Source organism: Hevea brasiliensis, chromosome 14 (assembly GCF_030052815.1).
Source record: "Hevea brasiliensis isolate MT/VB/25A 57/8 chromosome 14, ASM3005281v1, whole genome shotgun sequence".
Classification (NCBI taxonomy): Eukaryota; Viridiplantae; Streptophyta; class Magnoliopsida; order Malpighiales; family Euphorbiaceae; genus Hevea; species Hevea brasiliensis.
The window spans coordinates 21,074,971-21,094,929 of NC_079506.1; the positions used below are offsets into that span (position 1 = coordinate 21,074,971).

General features: G+C 30.3%; 2 protein-coding genes across 2 annotated transcripts; both read left to right on the forward strand.

Annotated features, from left to right (window-relative positions):
- Nucleotides 1-849: 849 nt before the first annotated feature.
- Nucleotides 850-4,531, forward strand: LOC110647263 (receptor-like protein kinase 7). Its single transcript, XM_021801007.2, has 2 exons — nt 850-3,630; nt 3,836-4,531. The coding sequence occupies exons 1-2, from the start codon at nt 1,068-1,070 to the stop codon at nt 4,240-4,242; spliced, it is 2,970 nt and encodes a 989-aa protein (XP_021656699.2). The 5' UTR covers nt 850-1,067; the 3' UTR covers nt 4,243-4,531.
- Nucleotides 4,532-7,225: 2,694 nt separating this feature from the next.
- On the forward strand, nt 7,226-13,064 carry LOC110647262 (proline iminopeptidase). Its single transcript, XM_058134830.1, has 10 exons — nt 7,226-7,722; nt 8,832-8,930; nt 9,018-9,128; nt 9,211-9,273; nt 9,402-9,495; nt 10,007-10,104; nt 10,286-10,387; nt 11,023-11,136; nt 11,557-11,631; nt 12,584-13,064. The coding sequence occupies exons 1-10, from the start codon at nt 7,585-7,587 to the stop codon at nt 12,683-12,685; spliced, it is 996 nt and encodes a 331-aa protein (XP_057990813.1). The 5' UTR covers nt 7,226-7,584; the 3' UTR covers nt 12,686-13,064.
- Nucleotides 13,065-19,959: the final 6,895 nt, after the last annotated feature.

Genomic DNA, 19,959 nt, shown 5'->3' on the forward strand with positions numbered 1-19,959 from the left:
CAATAAGTTAAAAGGAAAATTTTATCGTACAGCCATATAACCGGCTATGTTATATGGTAGTGAGTGTTGGACACTGAAAGAGTCATATACGTCTAATGTAAGAATTACAAAGATGAGAATGTTAAGGTGGATGAGTGGTCATACTAGACTAGATAAAATCCGTAATGAGAGTATTAGAGAAAAGGTAGGAGTGGTGCCAATTGAAGATAAGTTTAGACAAGGGAGATTGAGGTGGTTTGGTCATGTGAAGCGTAGACATACGGAGATTCCAGTTAGACAAGTAGAGGACATAAGGTTAGAGGATAGAAAGAAAAAAAAGGGTAGACCTAAATTGACTTGGAGAAGAGTAGTACAACATGACCTAGAAGCATTACATATTTCTGAGGATTTAAGCCAAAATCATTTAGAGTGGAGAAAGCAAATCCGTATAATCAACCTCAAATTTTTGGGATAAAAACTTAGTTGAGTTGAGTTGTATAATATTTTGAATAAATAAGACCTGGAATCTTCCAAGGGATGAAAAGAAAGGAACTGGATTGTTTAACGAGCTGCTTCAGAAATTGTAGTAGGTGGTGGACTATTTTGACAAAAGGTATAAGGGAGGAGTGGAGTGGAGTCATCCTTCTTCACTATAAGATTTCCAAGTGGCGGGCAGTCAATCTGGGCGGCCGTAGCCTTCCAGTTTTGTGCTTCTTTTTTCGCAGCCTGACATCTCTTGCCTACCCTAAAGTAATAAAGGTCTACTTAATATTGCAGTTATTATTTTAAAAAATATATTTTTCATAAAGTAATTAAAAAATATATTTTTCATAAAACGCGAGGAGTTGTTCCCTTGAAAAGGGCATTTACGTGCCCAATTTTCCTTCTCTATGAAGGTATTCACATGTACATTTTCACATGAATTGTCATTGCATGGACAAACTCACCCCAATATTCAATCCAACCTCGTGCCTAATATGTAATAGCCTACCAAATCTTGAATTTCCACTGCTCTCTTACTACAAACTCTGACCATTGAAAAAAAAAAAAAAAATTCGCCCCCTAAAACTCTCATAAGCCCCGCCGGCATGTCGGTCGGAAAATATTCCCGGCAATGTTATTCTTTGGTATTTTTCTTTCTTCTTTTTCTTATGCAAGTTTCTCCAACCAAATCAGATGAGCTTCAAATGCTTTTGAACTTGAAGGCCTCTCTCAACAAATCAAAAACTAATGTGTTCAGCTCATGGACAGGAGAAAACTCTGTTTGCAGCTTCACTGGAATTTTTTGCAATGCTAATGGACTCGTTAAGGAAATCAATCTTTCCCAACAACAGCTTCAGGGTGTTCTTCCTTTTGATTCAATATGTGCTTTGCAATCGCTGGAGAAGATTTCTTTAGGATCAAATTCTCTTCATGGTAGCATCACTGAGGACTTGAAGAATTGCAGAAGCTTGCAGGTTTTGGATTTGGGTGGGAATTTGTTTTCTGGACAGGTTCCTGACTTGTCTAGTTTACGAGAATTGAGGATCCTGAATTTAAATGGTAGTGGATTTTCAGGGTCATTCCCATGGTATTCACTGGAGAATCTTACCAATCTTGAATTTTTAAGTCTTGGAGACAACCCATTCGATGCAACAAGCTCCTTCCCTGCTGAAGTTCTGAAGCTTAACAAGTTGTACTGGCTTTATCTTACTAATTGTAGCATCAAAGGCCAGATTCCAGAGGGTATATCAAATCTTACTCTGCTTCAAAATCTTGAACTCTCTGATAATCTTTTATCTGGAGAAATCCCAGCAGGAATTGGAAAGCTCAGCAAGCTTTGGCAACTTGAGATTTATAACAATTCCTTGAGTGGGAAACTTCCGGTAGGATTCAGCAATCTCACAAACCTGGTGAATTTTGATGCTTCACATAATAAGCTTGAAGGTGAGCTTGGAGAGTTGAAATCCTTGAAACAGCTTTCTTCTTTGCAACTATTTGAAAACCAATTCTCCGGTGAGATTCCTGAGGAATTTGGTGAACTGAAGTACCTAACAGAGTTATCTCTTTATACGAACAAATTCACCGGTTCACTTCCTCAGAAGCTAGGCTCTTGGAGCGACTTCATTTACATCGATGTTTCAGAGAATTTCTTGACAGGTCCTACACCTCCAGATATGTGCAAGAATGGAAAAATGACTGACCTTCTTATCCTGCAGAACAAGTTCACAGGCCAAATCCCAGATAGCTATGCGAATTGTAAGTCTCTGATTCGTTTACGTGTAAACAACAATTCACTTTCAGGTACTGTCCCTGCAGGAATATGGGGTTTGCCAAACCTTATTATCATTGATCTTAGCATGAACCTATTTGAAGGTCCTGTGACAACTGATATAGTTAATGCAAAGTCTCTGGGGTTATTAATTCTAGCTAACAATCAATTTTCTGGTGAGTTGCCTGCTGCAATTTCACATGCTTCTTCCTTGGTGTCAGTCCAGTTGAGTTCAAATCAATTTCATGGCAGAATCCCGGAAAGTATTGGTGAATTGAAGAAACTAAACAGTCTTTATTTGAATGGAAACTTGTTTTCTGGTACCATACCAGATTCATTAGGCTCATGTGTATCCCTCACTGATATAAACCTCTCTGGCAATTCATTTTCCGGGGAAATACCTAAGAGTCTGGGATCTCTTTTTACTTTAAACTCCTTGAATTTATCAAACAACAAACTTTCTGGTCAAATTCCAGTTAGTTTATCATCTCTGAGGCTAAGCAATCTTGATCTATCAAATAACCAGCTGACTGGTCCCATACCTCAATCTTTATCCCTTGAGGTCTTTCGTGAAGGCTTTGATGGAAACCCAGGTTTATGTAGCAATAATTTCAGGAATATTCGACCTTGTTCAGCCACTTCTAGCAATTCCAGTCACCTTCGAGTACTTCTATCTTGTTTAGCAGCCGGACTGCTAGTTTTGGTCATTTCTGCTGGTTGGTTATTGCTTGCGAAGCAAAGACTGAAGAATCTTGATCATCCACTGAAGCAGAGTTCTTGGGATATGAAATCGTTTAGAGTACTAAGTTTTAGTGAAAGAGACATCACTGATGCCATTAAATCGGAGAATTTAATTGGCAAAGGAGGATCAGGAAATGTGTACAAAGTTGTCCTTGGTAATGGCAATGAACTGGCTGTGAAACACATTTGGACATCCAATACCAGTACTGATCGGAAAAGTTTACGGAGCAGCTCAGCCATGCTGACAAAAAGGGACTTCAGATCAACAGAATTTGATGCAGAAGTGGCCACATTGAGTGCTGTGAGGCATGTGAATGTGGTGAAGCTGTACTGTAGCATAACAAGTGAGGACAGCAATCTACTGGTTTATGAGTATCTACCCAATGGAAGCTTGTGGGATCAGCTACATTCTTGTAAGGAGATCAAGATGGGGTGGGAGTTAAGGTATGCAATTGCAGTTGGGGCTGCAAGGGGATTGGAGTACTTGCATCATGGGTTTGATAGACCTGTGATTCACAGAGATGTGAAGTCAAGTAATATTTTGTTGGATGAGGAGTGGAAGCCAAGGATTGCTGATTTTGGACTTGCAAAGATTGTTCAAGCTGGTGGTGGAGATTGGAGTCATATCATTGCTGGAACTCATGGTTACATGGCTCCTGGTAAAATCCTCTTCCCCTGTCATTTACTTCTTAGCTTCTCTCTTCTGTTCTTAGATTAGGATTTAAATGCTTGCCTAGCTAGTCACATTCTGCAGTCCAAATTGGTGAAATTTACTGTGCATAATCAAAATTGTCATGTTTTCCTATATATAATTTTTTGGAACTTGCTGCATAATTTGACTGTTTTCTGTGCTATGGAATGCAGAATATGCATACACATGCAAGGTAAATGAGAAGAGTGATGTGTACAGTTTTGGAGTAGTCCTAATGGAGTTGGTCACAGGAAAAAGGCCAGTAGAACCAGAATTTGGAGAGAACAAGGACATAGTATACTGGGTTTGCAGCAAAATGACAAGCAAAGAGAATGCACTTGATTTAGTGGACTCAAACATCTCAGAGAACCTGAGGGAGGATGCCATCAAAGTTCTGAAAATCGCTATGCACTGCACAGCAAAAATCCCAGCTTTAAGACCATCAATGAGAATGGTAGTTCAGATGCTGGAAGAGGCTGAACCACATAAACTTACAGATGTCGTTGTGGTCAAGAAAGAAGGTGGAGCTAGTCCAGATGAGAAATTGAAGGCCACCAGCATATATGATCTCAGCACTTGAAATTTTCTTTTGAAGCTTATTCACTTGCAGTAATGAGCATGTAATTTTTAGTTTAGTAGTTTACTGATATTATAGAACTCAGCCTGTGAAATTTGCAGCAGAACTTTAGATTTCTAGGTAGGAGAAGAACCTTAAGCATCTGAAAGAACAAGGATCTGTATTATTTAGATCTCATCTTTTTGTATTGAAGTTACACAAAATGACATTTTGCCTTGCAAATGTAATGCGTGTTCTTCAGGATGGCAATGCCCTTAGCAATTGCCAATGTGAATATGTTGGTTTAATTTCATTTATGGTTTGATTATTTAATCATTTAAATTTGATTTTCTTGATTTCAATTTGCATAAAAATGATTTAATGTTAACTTGGAATTCAATTTAGAATGAATCTATATCACAATTCACCAATAGAGATTTAATTACAGTACAAATTAAAATTGAATAATTTTATTGATTAAAACTTCATTTATTTCATGAAAATCCGTATTTTTTAGTGTTTAGTTGCTCAAAAAGATGGGTTGGTCAAAGAGAAAAATCAATCATTTTTAAAGAAAATAAATTTCTCTTTTAACTTTGATTTTCTATTTTTAAATTTTGATAATCTTATTAAAATATAAAAACACATATATATATATATATAAATATATATAATATTAGTTTAATATTGTAATTAAATAACAGAAAATATTTTTATGAAATTTTTTTTTCAAAAAATATTTTCTATAAAAAATATTTTTTTATATATAAGCTATTTTTCACGAAACAAACTCAGCCTAATTAAAATTAAATGATAATGATTATATTAATAAAAAATATAATAATTATTTTTAATGGAATTTTTTGCTATAAGAAGGATTGGGTTTGGGCTAGATAATATATTAAATTAAATTATTTATGTTTATTTCTTTTATTTAAATTATTAGAATTTAAATTTAAAACTTTATAAATTTAGAGAAAAACTTATTGATGTGTCTATGCTTAATTTATATAATAAAAATACAAAATGTTATTTTAAATTTAAACCAATTTATCAATTAAATTAGTCTTGAGGTTAATATTTTTTCCTTTCACTATTTGTGGAAGCTATTTTTTAAGAAGTAATAGGTTTTCAAGACATTATATAAAACTTTAATTTATAACTAAATTATATTAAATTAAAAATATTTTCTTAATATTAAAAAAAAATCTAATATCTTTCTCTTTCTATAAGCTAACTCTCATATAATTAAAAAAAAAATAATATTCTATTTTTCCTCAAATCCTTTTTTTTCATATATTTTATTTATAATAAAAAGAATATTAAAGAAAGCATTATAACAATTAATAAGTGGTTGTAAACATTTCTTCATTGGGGATAAGAGAATAAGTAAATTATCTTCAATTTTACACTTAAAAAGTGCTCATTAGGTTTTAGCTTTTGGAGAAGCCCTAATGTAAGAAATAAAAAAAAAAAAATTTCCTGCTTTTTATAAATTATAATTATAGTTAATTTTAGTTATTTTTAAAAGTTTATTATTTTTTTAATCCAACCGTTAAAATTGAGAATAGAATATTTTTTTTTAACAAGAGAATAGAATAATTGAGGTTGAATAAAGACTAGAGAGAAAAAAAAAATCCATGTTTTTTTACATTTTAATAGTTAAAAAAATTCAGTCTTTTCAAAAAAAAAATTCAGTTTTTTTTTTATTTTTAACTTAAAAATAATTAATTATTTTAAATAATTTAAATATTTAATTAACAAATATTTAAAAGTAAAATAATTTATCAAAATAAAAAAAATAGAAAGTTGTGTGGTATTTTTATGCTGTAGAGATTGCTAAAAAGATACTATTATTATTATTATTTTTAAATTATAAGAATAATATAATGTTTTACTTAATTAATAGTAATTTTAAAATAAATAAATAATAAAAAAATAAAATATTTTACTCGTCAAATTTATTTATAAGTAGAAAATAATAAATATATTAATATTTAATTTAAATTAAAAGTTAAAATAAATTATTTAAAATAAATCAAAAATAATTTATCTATTTATCTTAGAATTAATATCGACGATGTAAAAAATCATGTTATCTTAATAATTTTTTTTAAAATATTAATTTTATCTTCATTTTAATATCTATAACACTTAATTAGATATCTTTCTATACGTCTAATAAATTAAATTATTTTTAAGAACTTTTTAATAAAAAAAACTTAAACTACTTATTAAGTATTTTTATTAAATAATTAATTATATATTTTTAATTTAATTTTTAAATTAAAAAATATATTTTAAGTTAAAAGTAAATTCTGTTTATTTAAGAAATCAAACCAAACATTTTTAAGGTGAACTAAAAAAATAATAAACTTTAAAATTTAACTAAATTATAAAAAGAATATAAATAGAAAAAGTGAATAAAGATTAAGGGAGTTTCTGGTAATAAACTTTTAAAATTTAACTAAAATTATATAAAAAAAAGACTATAATTACAAAAAGTGACAAAAAGATTAAGGGAAAAATGTTTCTAAAAATTATGGTTTTTATAAAAATATCTTTTTGTCCACTTTTATTTATGTTATTTTATCAAGGTTATTTGTTATTTTGAAAAATTAAAGAGTATTAAGTGATTATTTTCTATTTTTATTTTTATTTTATTAATTATTTTAATTATTTTTTAAAATTTATCTTATTATTTTAAAATAAAAAGTAATTTCATTAAATTAAAAAATATTTTATTATACAATAATATTATGATTTAATTATTCACTTAATTATTCTATTAAAATTTTAAATCATAAATAAAAGTGTAGGAAATTATAACTCTCACATAATTAATCAATAATCTTCTAATTTTCCTCAAATCCACTTATTCCCATGTTTTATTTATTTAATATTATTTTTTGAAAGTGTACAAATGCAAAGAACAGGAGAGAATAAAACAGAAAGCAAAGCATCATATGCAATTAGGCTGGCATTTTTTCATTGGGGAATCAGAGAATTGGTAAGTTATCTCTTCAATTCTTCACTTTAGAAATTGGTGTAGATGCCCAATCACTAATGGGTTTATTAGGTTTTAGTTTTTCCACAGTTTCACTCACTCCTTCACTCGCTTCCTCTCCTCCCTCTCTCCCTCTCCTTCCTTGTCATCTTCCTTCCCTCTCTCATCCTTTCGCCAGTTGAGTCTCTCCCTTTATCTCTTTCTCTTTGCATTTATAGCTCTTAAAAAACTGATTTGGTGTGTTTTTTCTTCTTGTTTATGTTTTTCTTTTTGTGGATTTGTGTAATTGTGCAGGAAGGAGTTTAGTGTTACGTGTACGAAATCTTGGGTATAAGAGTGAATCACAACTTTTTGAGTTGATGGAACCGGGGAAGGCGATATCATCTGAGCTTAATCGGAATCTTTATGAACCAATTGAGCCGTATAGTACTGGTTTTTTTAAGGTTTCTGATCTTCACACTATCTACTATGAGCAGTCCGGAAATCCCAGCGGGCATGTGAGTGGTCATGCTCCATACTTGCAATTTTCAGTCTTTTCATGTAAATTTTGCATTTGGGTTTCTTGTGTTTCTCAATTTTTTTTTTGGTTTGTATTATTTACTTTGGACATGTATGGTACACTTGTGCAAGCTAAGAGCGGATCATCGCTTTGGGGTTGGGTCGGTGGGTGGATGAAATTTGAATAGCTTAACTGCTTAGGCTTTGTTTGATGGAGTGGATTAGTTTAGAGCAGCTTTGAAACTAAAATCAAGTGAAAATGAATACTGAACCACTAATTTTTCTTGTGAAGGCCTCCACCTCCTTTTTGAAATATCATTGCTATGATGAATCCTTTATTGCCTGGCATAGGCGTGGCGGTGGTCTTTATAGTTGGAGTTAAGGCCCATTTGTTTAACCTATGGGTTTGTTAAAATTATGTTTATTATATAGAAAATAACTAATAAAGATGTATATCATATTATTTGTTTTATTATTGAAATGGACATTTAATTATTAATTTATCACATATATGAGAGATAAAAATATAATTTTTTAAATATATTTTTTTATGTATATACATATTTTTTGATCATATAAGAATGAATACTTAATATTATATTACAATATTTTTATATTTATCCATTATTTCTTATAATTACGAATAATTTATTGATTTAAATTGAAATAAAGAGGTCTTTATATAATTCTTTGGTTGATCACTTGATCGAACTTGTTATTATCACATACAAGAGTAATAAGAGTTTTCCCTGTTGGAAAATGTCTGCTGATATGCCTGATCACTTTAACAGATGGTGATACTGAGGACTTGGACAGTAGTAGCATGTATTATAAGGTTGAATGAAGTCTGGCATTCTACAATGCTAATATTCTCAATGCTTTTAAAAGTTACATGCCTAGCTGTTGGCACGTGTAGAAGGTGATTACAGCATAAAATGAATTTTAGATTCAATGGTCTTACTTGACTTAAAATAGTTTGTCTTTATGGAAGTATCTTCCTGTGATTCTTCCTATCGAAATTTATACATGATTTCTTTTGTTAAAGAACAAAAGATAATTGACAATGAGTTTTCATGTTGTTTATCATATTATTAAACCCTTGTTGCAGCCGGTTGTCTTTCTTCATGGAGGCCCTGGAGGAGGAACCACACCAAGTAATCGTAGATTTTTCGATCCAGAATTTTACCGAATAATTCTATTTGATCAGGTTAATATTCTTGCTACTCATCATCAAGCTGAACTATATGCTGCATCTTGTCTCTAAATCATGCAAGTGTGTGCTCCTTTTTCACAGAGGGGTGCAGGAAAGAGTACACCTCATGCTTGCTTAGTGGAAAACACCTCATGGGACCTCATTGCTGACATTGAAAAGCTAAGAGAACACTTGGAGATTCCAGAATGGCAGGTCAAAATATTTTTCTGATTCTTAGAAAGGAAATTTGATGTTAACTTTTTGTGGTGGATTTTAATCTTCTTCTACCATACAGGTATTTGGTGGGTCATGGGGAAGTACACTAGCTCTTGCATACAGTCAAGCTCATCCTGACAAGGTGCATAACTGCTTTAGTGAAATTCTATTTCCCAGATAATTTAAACCAGGTTTTTTGAAATATAATAATAAATTCTTATGATGTAAAATTGATTCACGTCCCCCGTTCATTTTTATATTTTTTGCAAGGTTACTGGCATGGTCCTCAGAGGGATCTTTCTTCTGCGAAAGAAAGAGATTGAATGGTTTTATGAGGGTGGTGCTGCGGCTATTTACCCTGATGGTATGCTAAATTTAGATATCATAGTGGGTAATGTATTAGCAATCTAAGATATAACTTAAAATTTGCATTGTAGATTTTGTGGAAACTAATAGGAACTTAGTTGGCAGTTGCTACTCAGTGCATGTTTTAAATTAGATATCATTAATAAATCTTACATGTAAGCTTATTCATTAGCTTTTTGAAGACCTGCAGACATGATGATGATTTCTTTTTTATGATTTAATTTTATAGAAGATACAGAAAATTTGTGGCTGCAAGCAATTCTCCATTTCAGGGTATTTTTGTAACATGTGAGGTGAAATCTGACATTTGAAGGCTGCACAACTACCGTGCAGCCCTTGTTTCGGAGATAATAAACAATAAAGAAATATCAACCTTTTTTCAGCTGCAAAATAACTTGTACAACCAAATATTAAGTAGTTGGGAGAGAAATGTTATTTTATTGTATTGATTCTGATTAAACATGTAGAAGTATTCTTAAGTTGCTTGTGTATATGTTCTCATTGTACAGCTTGGGAACCATTTAGAGATCTTATCCCAGAAAATGAAAGGGGATGTTTCATTGATGCTTACAGCAAGAGGTTGAACTCTGATGATATGGAAACACAAGTAAGACTCTAAGAGTTGTCATCTTCTTTCAACAAATGCCTACATTTTCAAATTCGCACTTATAATTCTATGCATATACAAGTGTGAAATATGATGAGAATCAAGTGCATGTCTCTAAATTGCATTTGAACCAGATTCTTATTATAGAAATGATGGACACATTGCCTTTATAATTGCTTAGTACGCAGCTGCTAGAGCATGGACCAAATGGGAAATGATGACTGCCCATCTTCTTCCAAATGAAGAGAACATCAAGAGAGGGGATGATGATGATTTTTCTTTGGTAAGTGACTTGTGGGTCAAATATTAAGGTTTCTACCCTTTTCTCTTTGAAAAGAAAATTTTGATGCATTGTTCTATTTGAAAAAAAGAAAAAAACAATTCAACTTACTATTTGGAAAGAAAATAAGTTTCAACAATTTTGCTTAAATTTTTATGAGCTATGTTCTTATTGAATACCTATTTAATTACATATGAGGCATGTCTAGGGTATTTGTCATGGAGTCCATGCTCTATGTCCAATCAGTGGGTTTTATCTATTTCACTATGCAAAATATTCATACTAAACTTCATCAACTTATACGGTATTGAATAACTAAGTGTATTATTCTTGTACATTAAAATAAATGGCCTCAAAATGCCCAAAGTTTCTGCATTAAAAGAAAAAGGTTCATTGGAAAATTTTCTCAGTTGGGTGCTTGAAATGTTAACAATGCAGGTGAAAGTTAATCCATATGGTATAATTTTCTTGCATACTTTTATATTTGAGTATAATATTGTGAACCTGTCATCTTTCATCCTTTTGGCGCAATTTATTGAATGTCAGGCAGATTGATCTAGTTAATTTCAAACTGCTTAATAGTGCATGGGTAGGATGATTTAAATCTTGACTCGACATGTTTGTGCTGTCACTTGCAGGCATTTGCAAGGATTGAAAACCATTACTTTGTGAACAAGGGCTTCTTTCCATCAGATTCTTTCCTATTAGACAATGTTCACAAAATAAGGCATATAAATACTACAATTGTACAGGTATGCATTGCCTTCATTGCTATCCGTCAGAGAGCTCTTGTGGACAGATGGATTCAGTGATTAACCAATTAATCCTGAAGAAGGGTTCAAAACAATCAGTGTACCCTTTTTGATATTTCATCTGTTTCAGTGAGCAGCTGCTTACCTTTGTTTTTTTTTCTTGGCCTATTTTTGGGCACAGTTTGGAATTGGCCTTCTGGAGGATTGCTGCGTGATAAAGTATATTTGTTTTTTTCCATCTATAATATGATCATTTCCTGCTGTTTGGCCATATTGTCAAAATTTTATTTTTTATGGTTGTCTGAATGATACTGCTAAAGCTGTTGATATTGAAGTTATCAGTATTTCTTGAGCAGCATGAGGAGGTGGCACTTGAAGTTTGCCTCATCCAGATGAACCTTTTCTTGAATTCTTTTGCAGGGAAGATATGATGTTTGTTGTCCTATGATGTCTGCTTGGGATCTTCACAAGGCTTGGCCAGAGGCAGATTTTAAGGTACAAAAAATTTCTGGATGATGTTATACTTTATTCAAAGCAAATGAAGTGTGCGTGTGTGTGTTTGTGAGAGAGAGAGAGAGAGAGAGAGAGAGAGAGAGAGAGAGAGAGAGAGATGTGTTTCACTGTCCCCCTACAATTCATTTAGTCTCTAGGCATGTCTGATGTTAGCACCTATCTTCTAGTGTAGATTTTTGTTTCCCAATGAAGTGTATGCGTGCAGATTCTCCTACTCTGTTGCATATTTCAACATTGATGATGAACTATCATGGAGAGTTCTGTGTTAGTTATTAACAGTTCTATTGTGGAGTACAGCGTAACCCAATTTGTAGATGACCTTTTCAGTTTTTCTTACAAGTTGTAACCTTCCAAGTATCCATATTATATGGTTGCTGGTTATAAGCCTTTCTGAATTCGTCTTTTGCAAAATCTTGTAAGGGCATAAGAAACCCATCCATTGATGATTTGTTCTTTTATCTTTGACAAATATTTGTGTCAAAATTTGTTTTGTTTCTATCAAATGCTCATAATTTCTTTCAGCTGATCTAACTTGACAGTTGACACTAATTTTTATTATGGATATCTCAATGCCTTTGTATGAATTCTTAAAACGTTTTATTCAGTAGGCTGGTATTGCATCTGCTATTTCTGTTGACGGTCTAAATAGATTGGGGGTGAAGCATGCGGCTAGATGAAGCATTGGATTGAAGTTTGATCCATGCTTGGAGATCATACGTTTTCAATAATTAAAGATGTGATTTTGTTGTAAGATGATGTGTTTTCGCTGCAGGAGCAATTTTCTTTGTGTCCAGTAGATGTGACTACATGGAATTTTCCATTTCATTACTTCATTTCTCCTTTTTCTCTCTCTCTCTCTCTCTCTCTCTCTCTCTCTCTCTCTATATATGTATATATATTGGGATAAATTACTAAGTGAGATCACTTTGAACAGGTTGTTGCAGATGCAGGACATTCTGCTAATGAACCCGGCATAGCTGCAGAACTTGTGGCTGCAAATGAGAAGCTCAAAAACATTATAAAGAATGGATCCTGAAAGGAGAGGTGCACGAAGCTGTCACGGTGTAAGATCACAAGCAGATACTGCGACAGATCCTTAGGGACATGAGTTGCTATCAACTGAGAAGTTTGATGCATGCTTTTAGCCGAACAGAATAGATCTTGAAAATAATGAGGAACTGTGTTATTCCCTAGTATGTCTTGCTTTCTTCAATGGAAGGGTGGATTTTCCTAGTTGGTGTTGAATCTTCAATCCGTCTACCTGCTTTGCTTACTCAAACTGTGAGAATAATAACAATGTAGATGCTTGAAGGATCTGTGAAATTATATGTCAAGTAATGTCCAAAGAGGTCGCGAATGATCTCTCTCTCTTGATATCCTGGTAAATTATAATCCCATGGTGGTTTTATTTTTTATTTTTTATTTTTTAAGTTTTTGAAAGGAGGCTGAAAGGTTGCAGGGTAGAATGGTTACTATTTTGTGGTGAAATTTATAGGGGAAATTATAAAAAAGTGATTAAAAATTTTATTCTATTCTATTTAATCTATTTTTAAAAAATTAATTATTAAAAAATAATACTATTTAATATTATTTTTAAATAATTATTTGAAATATTATTTCATCAATTTAATTAATAATTTAAAAATAAAGTAAATTGAATGAATAAATTAATAGTATTTAAAAAATCTTAGATAATTATTTAAGACTATAAGTAAAATAAAACAGTCAGGAGACTTATTCAAAATTGTTTCCATTTTTATATTTTATTTTCTGATTCCACGTCAAATTAATTTTTCTATGCAATTATAAATTAGAGCTTAAAATAAATTAAACTGAAATGAATAAATTATTTTTATAAAATAAGTGAAATTATTTTTATTTTATTCGATTTTAGTTTAATTTATCTCATCAATTTAATTACTAATGTAAAAGATTTAAGTAGAATGGAATAAATTTTTTTTAACCACTAAAATTATTTTTTAATTTATTTAATTTCAATTTAGTTTATTTCATTAATTTAATTAACAATTTTAAGAATAAATTAAATTGAAAATTTAATATTTTAAAATAATTATTTCTTTAAATTTATATGTTTCAATTTAATTTATTTCATCAATTCAATTAATTTTTTTAAAAGTTAAATTAAATAGAAAAAACTAAATGCCTTTACTTGAAAATGTGCTAAATTGTAAGCTACTTTTTTGTATTCTACCTTATTTTTTAACAACATTAAAGGATTTTTGCTTTTTGTTTTTTAACATTAAATACAAAATTCATGTTTGGTGCAAACTAAATCACAACTTTATATTAACAAAGTGTTAAATCACAATACTTTACCAATAAGCTTTAACTCAGTGATATTGGAGTAGTCGTTAAAACTGTAAGGTCTTGAGTTTGAGTCCCGATCGAAATTAATTATAATAGAAAAAATTATAATCTCATCTTTTATAAATAGATGAGAAATTTGAATGTAATACCATTTAGCTTTTAATTAAGGGTCTTTAAAACAAAATGTTAATGCAGCATGGAAGGACCAAGCAGATTTTGGAAATTTTCATCCCCTTGTCGTTATGCATTAGAGCATAAAGAGACCAATAATTGGATAGGATTTTCAAATTTTAATTACCATTGCCTAGTCTAATATGTGTATGGATGAAGATGAAAATGGAGTTGGAGCGGATTTAGAATCAGTCCTGATTTTCAATTTGCTAGATGGATTACAATTACTATTCTATTAATTTTTTTTATTTAATGGAGACCTAATAAATCAAATAACAATTAATAAGCTATACAACGAGAATTAGCTATCTATATTCTCACCACAAAGGTGAATTATCTTAAAATAGATAGTTGGAAAGACTTGCGCTCGAGATCTCTCCACTTCTTATATCTTAAAGACGAAGGAAAACTAACTAGATTGCTTGATTGACACTATTTTATTTAATTTTAAATTATATTCAATTTTTAATTAAAATATTTATATATCCACTCCATTAATATTTGTATAGATTGAATAACCAGGAGATAAATATTGATGGCTAAATGATATGCATCCACCATTGACTGCCTGCCAATGCCAAATATATAAAATTTGGGAATGAACAAAGTTAGTTCACTGAAGATGTTGAGTTGCATGTTGACCCAAGTACGCCATGTAAACGGATACTACCCGAGTCAAATAGTCAATGCTCAGATCAATTTGTCCAACATAACAGTCAAAATGTCTACACTCGTTCAAAGAGTCTAAACCAAGTGAAATGCTACTTAAATAGAGCAGTATTGATATGAACAAAATGTAAATCGGTCTAAACCCAGATTGAACAATAATATTTTTGCTCGCTCAATTAGCCGAGCAAAATTTATACTGAACAAAAACAATATCAGAGAAAGGAAGGCCGAATTATTAAGAGATAACCTCAGAATGTTAATCCGAGATTACCTTCGCAATTAAGATAATGACTATTTTTTAAAAGCCTATAAATGTTGTAGAAGGACCAGGAACAAGGTATGCATACTCACTATACAAAATCAATACAAAGTTATTCTCTTGTTCTCTCATCACTATTTTTTTGACTTGAGCATCGGAGTAGTTGGCCAAAGAGCCATTGACCTCACTCTTTCTTTATTTTACAGATCTACATGGTAATTGGACTGTACCCTTAAAGCTCACAGCAACATTATAAATTGGTGGACAAAGGATCATTAGATGTGACTTCCATCTCTTGGAGGAGTAGAAAGAAATTATTATTATTTTAAATGAAAGTTAGTGGTTAGTATTTGTTATCAACCTAGCAATCAAAGTAAAGAGAATGAATTAGTAAGTAGCACTATTTATCAAAGGTGATTGGGACAATCATTAGTTTAATGTGTAATTAGTTCATCTAATCTCAATCTTACAAGTCTATTAACTTTAATTCAAAGTATATATATTTTCATTGGAAAAGCTTACATTGATCTAATTTATTATTAGATCTAATTTATTATTATGCACTTATAATATAAATATTTAGGTCTTATTAAGTTTATTAACTTTAGTTTGAAGTACATATATTTTGATAAAAAAAAAACTTATTTAAACTCGATTTATTATAGATTCAAGATATAAATATATGGTTCTAAAGGATATATTCATTTCCATCTTCGAGCAGTCCCTCCATGATAGGAAAGGATTATCAATTACCTCTTGCTCTATTAGATATTTAATTCATTCATTATAAATTATTGTATATGTTGTGTTTTGAATTTATAATATATTGGGTAAAGGCAAAAATTTCCTATACTTTGATATGCTTCCATTCTCCCTTTATGCATGTCAACTATTTTGAGTATTTTTTTTTTCAATTATCTGATCACATGCACATTAAAAGTGGAATGAGAAGATTTAAGTGGAAGGAGATGGTGAAGGATTATGGTAATAGCTCCCAGGGTTTAAAAATAGGGGATGGTGGTAAACCGGCCCACCAGGGAGGGGTGGTGCGCCTCAGTGGGAGACCCAAAATTGCAAGTGCCATGATGCAGATATACTATCAACCCTAACTATATGTTATTAATAATAATATAATACCAATATTTTTTTTAATATAATTAGAGATATCTATATCTATATTTATCTATTATAATTTTGACCTATTGGTTGGATAAATCTAATGTTTTCGTTGGTCTTGTTTTATTTAAATCTTTTGATTTTGGATAATTAATTTAAATATTTTAAAATCAAAGAAATTTTATTTAATATCTAAATTAGAATATTTGGTAAATTATAATTTAATTCATAAGATTTGGTGAAACCTTACAACTTAATCCCTATATTTTCAAAATCAAGTAATTTAGTATATGAAATTTAGCAAAACCTACAACTAATCCCTCAATTTAAATTTTATATTTAAATAGTATAATAAATATATTATTCTTCCATTCTCTCTCTATATATATATATGCATTATTCTTTCCAAAACTAATTAATTCTTCTTTCTGTCAAGAAATTTCTAGAATTGTTTTGAAATTTTTTTCAAGTTTTCCAATGCATGTTTTTAGATTAATAAGCGAAATTTTGATTTCTTAAAATTAAAAAAAAATTAATGTCCAAAAAACAAAGATATAGTCAGGTTGGATATATAGGTTGCAGCCTGTAACATCTAGATCGAGGCAAGTAAGCTCGTGGCTTCTTATTTATCTCTCCTAGAAAATATACAGAGTTAAAAATATTTTGGCCATTTTTGCAATAATTAATTGTTAATTGGACTGAAAAACTAAGTTATAAGTTTTGCCAAATCTTACAGATTAAATTGCTTGATTTTGAAAATACGAAAATAAAGTTGTATGTTTTGCTAAATCTCAGAGATTAAATTATAATTTATCTATTAGAAATTGGGGATACTCGTTTCTCTCTTCTAGAAAATATACGAAGTTAAAGGCACTTTGGTCATTTTTGTAATAATTAATAATCAGTTGGACTAAAAGACTAAATTACAAGTTTTGCCAAATCTCACATATTAAATTACTTGGCTTTGAAAATATGAAAATTAAATTGTAAGTTGTGTCAAATCTCAGAGACTAAATTATAATTTATCTATTAGAATTTGAGGATAAAATTTAGTGTTGAATAAAATTTCTTCAATTTTAAAAAGTTTATTTTAATTGTTAATTGGACTGAAGGGCTAAGTTGTAAGTTTTGCCAAATCTCACAAATTAAATTGCTTGGTTTTGAAAATACAAAGATAAAATTATATGTTTTGTTAAATCTCAAGGACTAAATTATAAATTACCTATTAGAATTTGGGGATACTCGTTTCTCTCTTCTAGAAAATATACAGAGTTACAGACACTTTGGTCATTTCTGTAATAATTAATAATCAATTGGACTAAAAGACTAAATTATAAGTTTTGTCAAATTTCACATATCAAATTGCTTGGTTTTGAAGATAGAAAAATTAAATTGCTTGATTTTAAAAATACAAAAATTAAATTATAGGTTTTGTCAAATTTTAGGGACTAAATTATAATTTACTTGTTAGAATTTGGGGATAAAATTTAGTGTTAATAAAATTTCTTCAATTTTAAAAAATTTATTTTAATTATCTAAAATAAAAATATTTGAATAAAATGAACAACAAAAAGTAAATATTTAAATACAATACACTGCCCATTGGCTCTTGTTATGAGTACTTTAATTCCTTATACAGTGCTAAAGTCCTCTTTCTTTTTCATTCTAACAGACTCTATAATTTCTCTTTGACGATGTGAGGATGATAAATTACATCTTCCATTGCAATATGCTTTTTTTTTTTTTTGAATTTATTTTTTTTTATAAGCATGAAAATTTCATTAAATTAGGATTACAGCTGGAAGACCAGTTATAGGAGCCAGCTAAAACAAAACCATTAAAAAGTGGCTGGAAACGAAACTAAAATGATGCAGCAAAACCAAATTGATGCAACAGCCAAACCTAACAACAAGCTACCCAAAACAAAGAGGGAGAGTTGCAGAACAATCATAAGTCAAAACCTAAACCAGAACTAAAGGTGAGCAGTAAAAGGTTTCGATAGAATGAGAGCTTAAATGTCTTATATAACACTTCCATAAATGCCCTAATTTAACTAATGAATGAAACTAGATATATCAAATGAGTTAGAATAATCAACAACTTTATAAGATGATTTCAATTTTTGTTCTACACTTTCACGACATGTATATATATATATAGAGCAACACATGTTTCCATTTCCGTCTCTATTATGATCTATCGACTGATGAGTTACAAAATCTATAAAGATTAAAGGCGTGGCAACTTATTATGTATCCAAGAAATAAAACTTTCAGATGAGGGCTGACCTTTTATGGATTATAAGTGACTTCTCAACGCATGCAATATTGTATGGGATTTTTCTTGTGGTTTGAACCTGCAAGACAAGATAAGAGAGAGAATAGCGGTTGAGTTGGCTTTAGTAATCTCTCTTATGTTTAAGTAAGTAATGGTACTGAGCAGAATATAGAATTGATTAGAGAGAATGATGTACCTGACTGTAGAGGTTGAGCTCCTTATATAGGGTAGACTCCTATTTAGATTAGAAGCACGATCATATAGGGTTTCTATCTTAGATGATATACAATTAGAGTGAGATTCAAAATCTGAATAAAGTGAAATACCTATATTAGTTAATAGTGTTTGTATTGGATTATAATTAAATATATTTGGGTATTTTTGGTGTATTGTGGGATAGCTAGGAAACCTTGTCCATATTGCATAGATGAGTCATAAGCTTTTAATCTTCTTAATGTTGGAAAGCACTAGTTTGATTGTCTGGTTTTTCCCTGGCGATCATCTGTAAAGGCAGAATAAGAATGATATTGTAAATGACAAAACAATAGAATCGCATCCACCACCTACATTAAATGAAGACCAACTATTGGCTCTGATTGATGACTTGCGATTGAGTAAGGTTACAAAAATGGAGGTGGAAGAGCAAAATGCTCCTATTTGCAAGACATGTGGGTGGAAGAAACATAATATCTTTTAGGATTTATCCCATGAGAGTCCAAATCTAATTTGACATAACCTCGATGTCATGGAAATCAAATATGTTTGAAAATATCTTTGACATAATAATATACATTGATGGCAAAACAAAGGACAATATTTTGTAGGCGTAAAGAGCTTGAGTTAATGTGGCTCAATCCGTTGTTAAATTAAGGTTCAATTTGTTGCTAAACAAGGCGACATAGACAATATTAAGGCTCAAGAAGTTTTAAAAATATTTTGTAGGCATAAAGAGCTTGAGTTGATATGGCTCAATCTATTGCTAAATTAACAATGGATTGCAAATCAGTTACTAAATTTTGAAGGGAAAAAATTATTATTATTATTATTATTATTATTACTTTATCAACACAATTTAAATCCCTTAACAATCCATTGGTTAATGGTGTAAGTTGGCAACACTTTTTCTTTCCTCATTTCAATACTCATGCTTTTTTTTCCTCACGTTTCTCTCTCTCTCTCTCTCTCTTTTTTTTTTTTTTCATCTTTTCTCTCATTTTCTTTCTCATCTTTCTCTCATCTATTTTCTTTCATTAAAAAATTTTTAATTTATTAATAAATTATAATTATTAATAATGTATTTATAATATTTTTATTAGCAACGAAATAGTAAATTTTTACTAATATAATAATTTGTATTAGTAGTTTATTTTTTTTAGTTTGTTTATATATAACATATTTATAGTAATTTTTTAATAATTAACTTGTTTTTTTTAATAATATTTTATAGTAATTTTTAACACTACTCTATTTTTATTAGTATTTCACTAGTA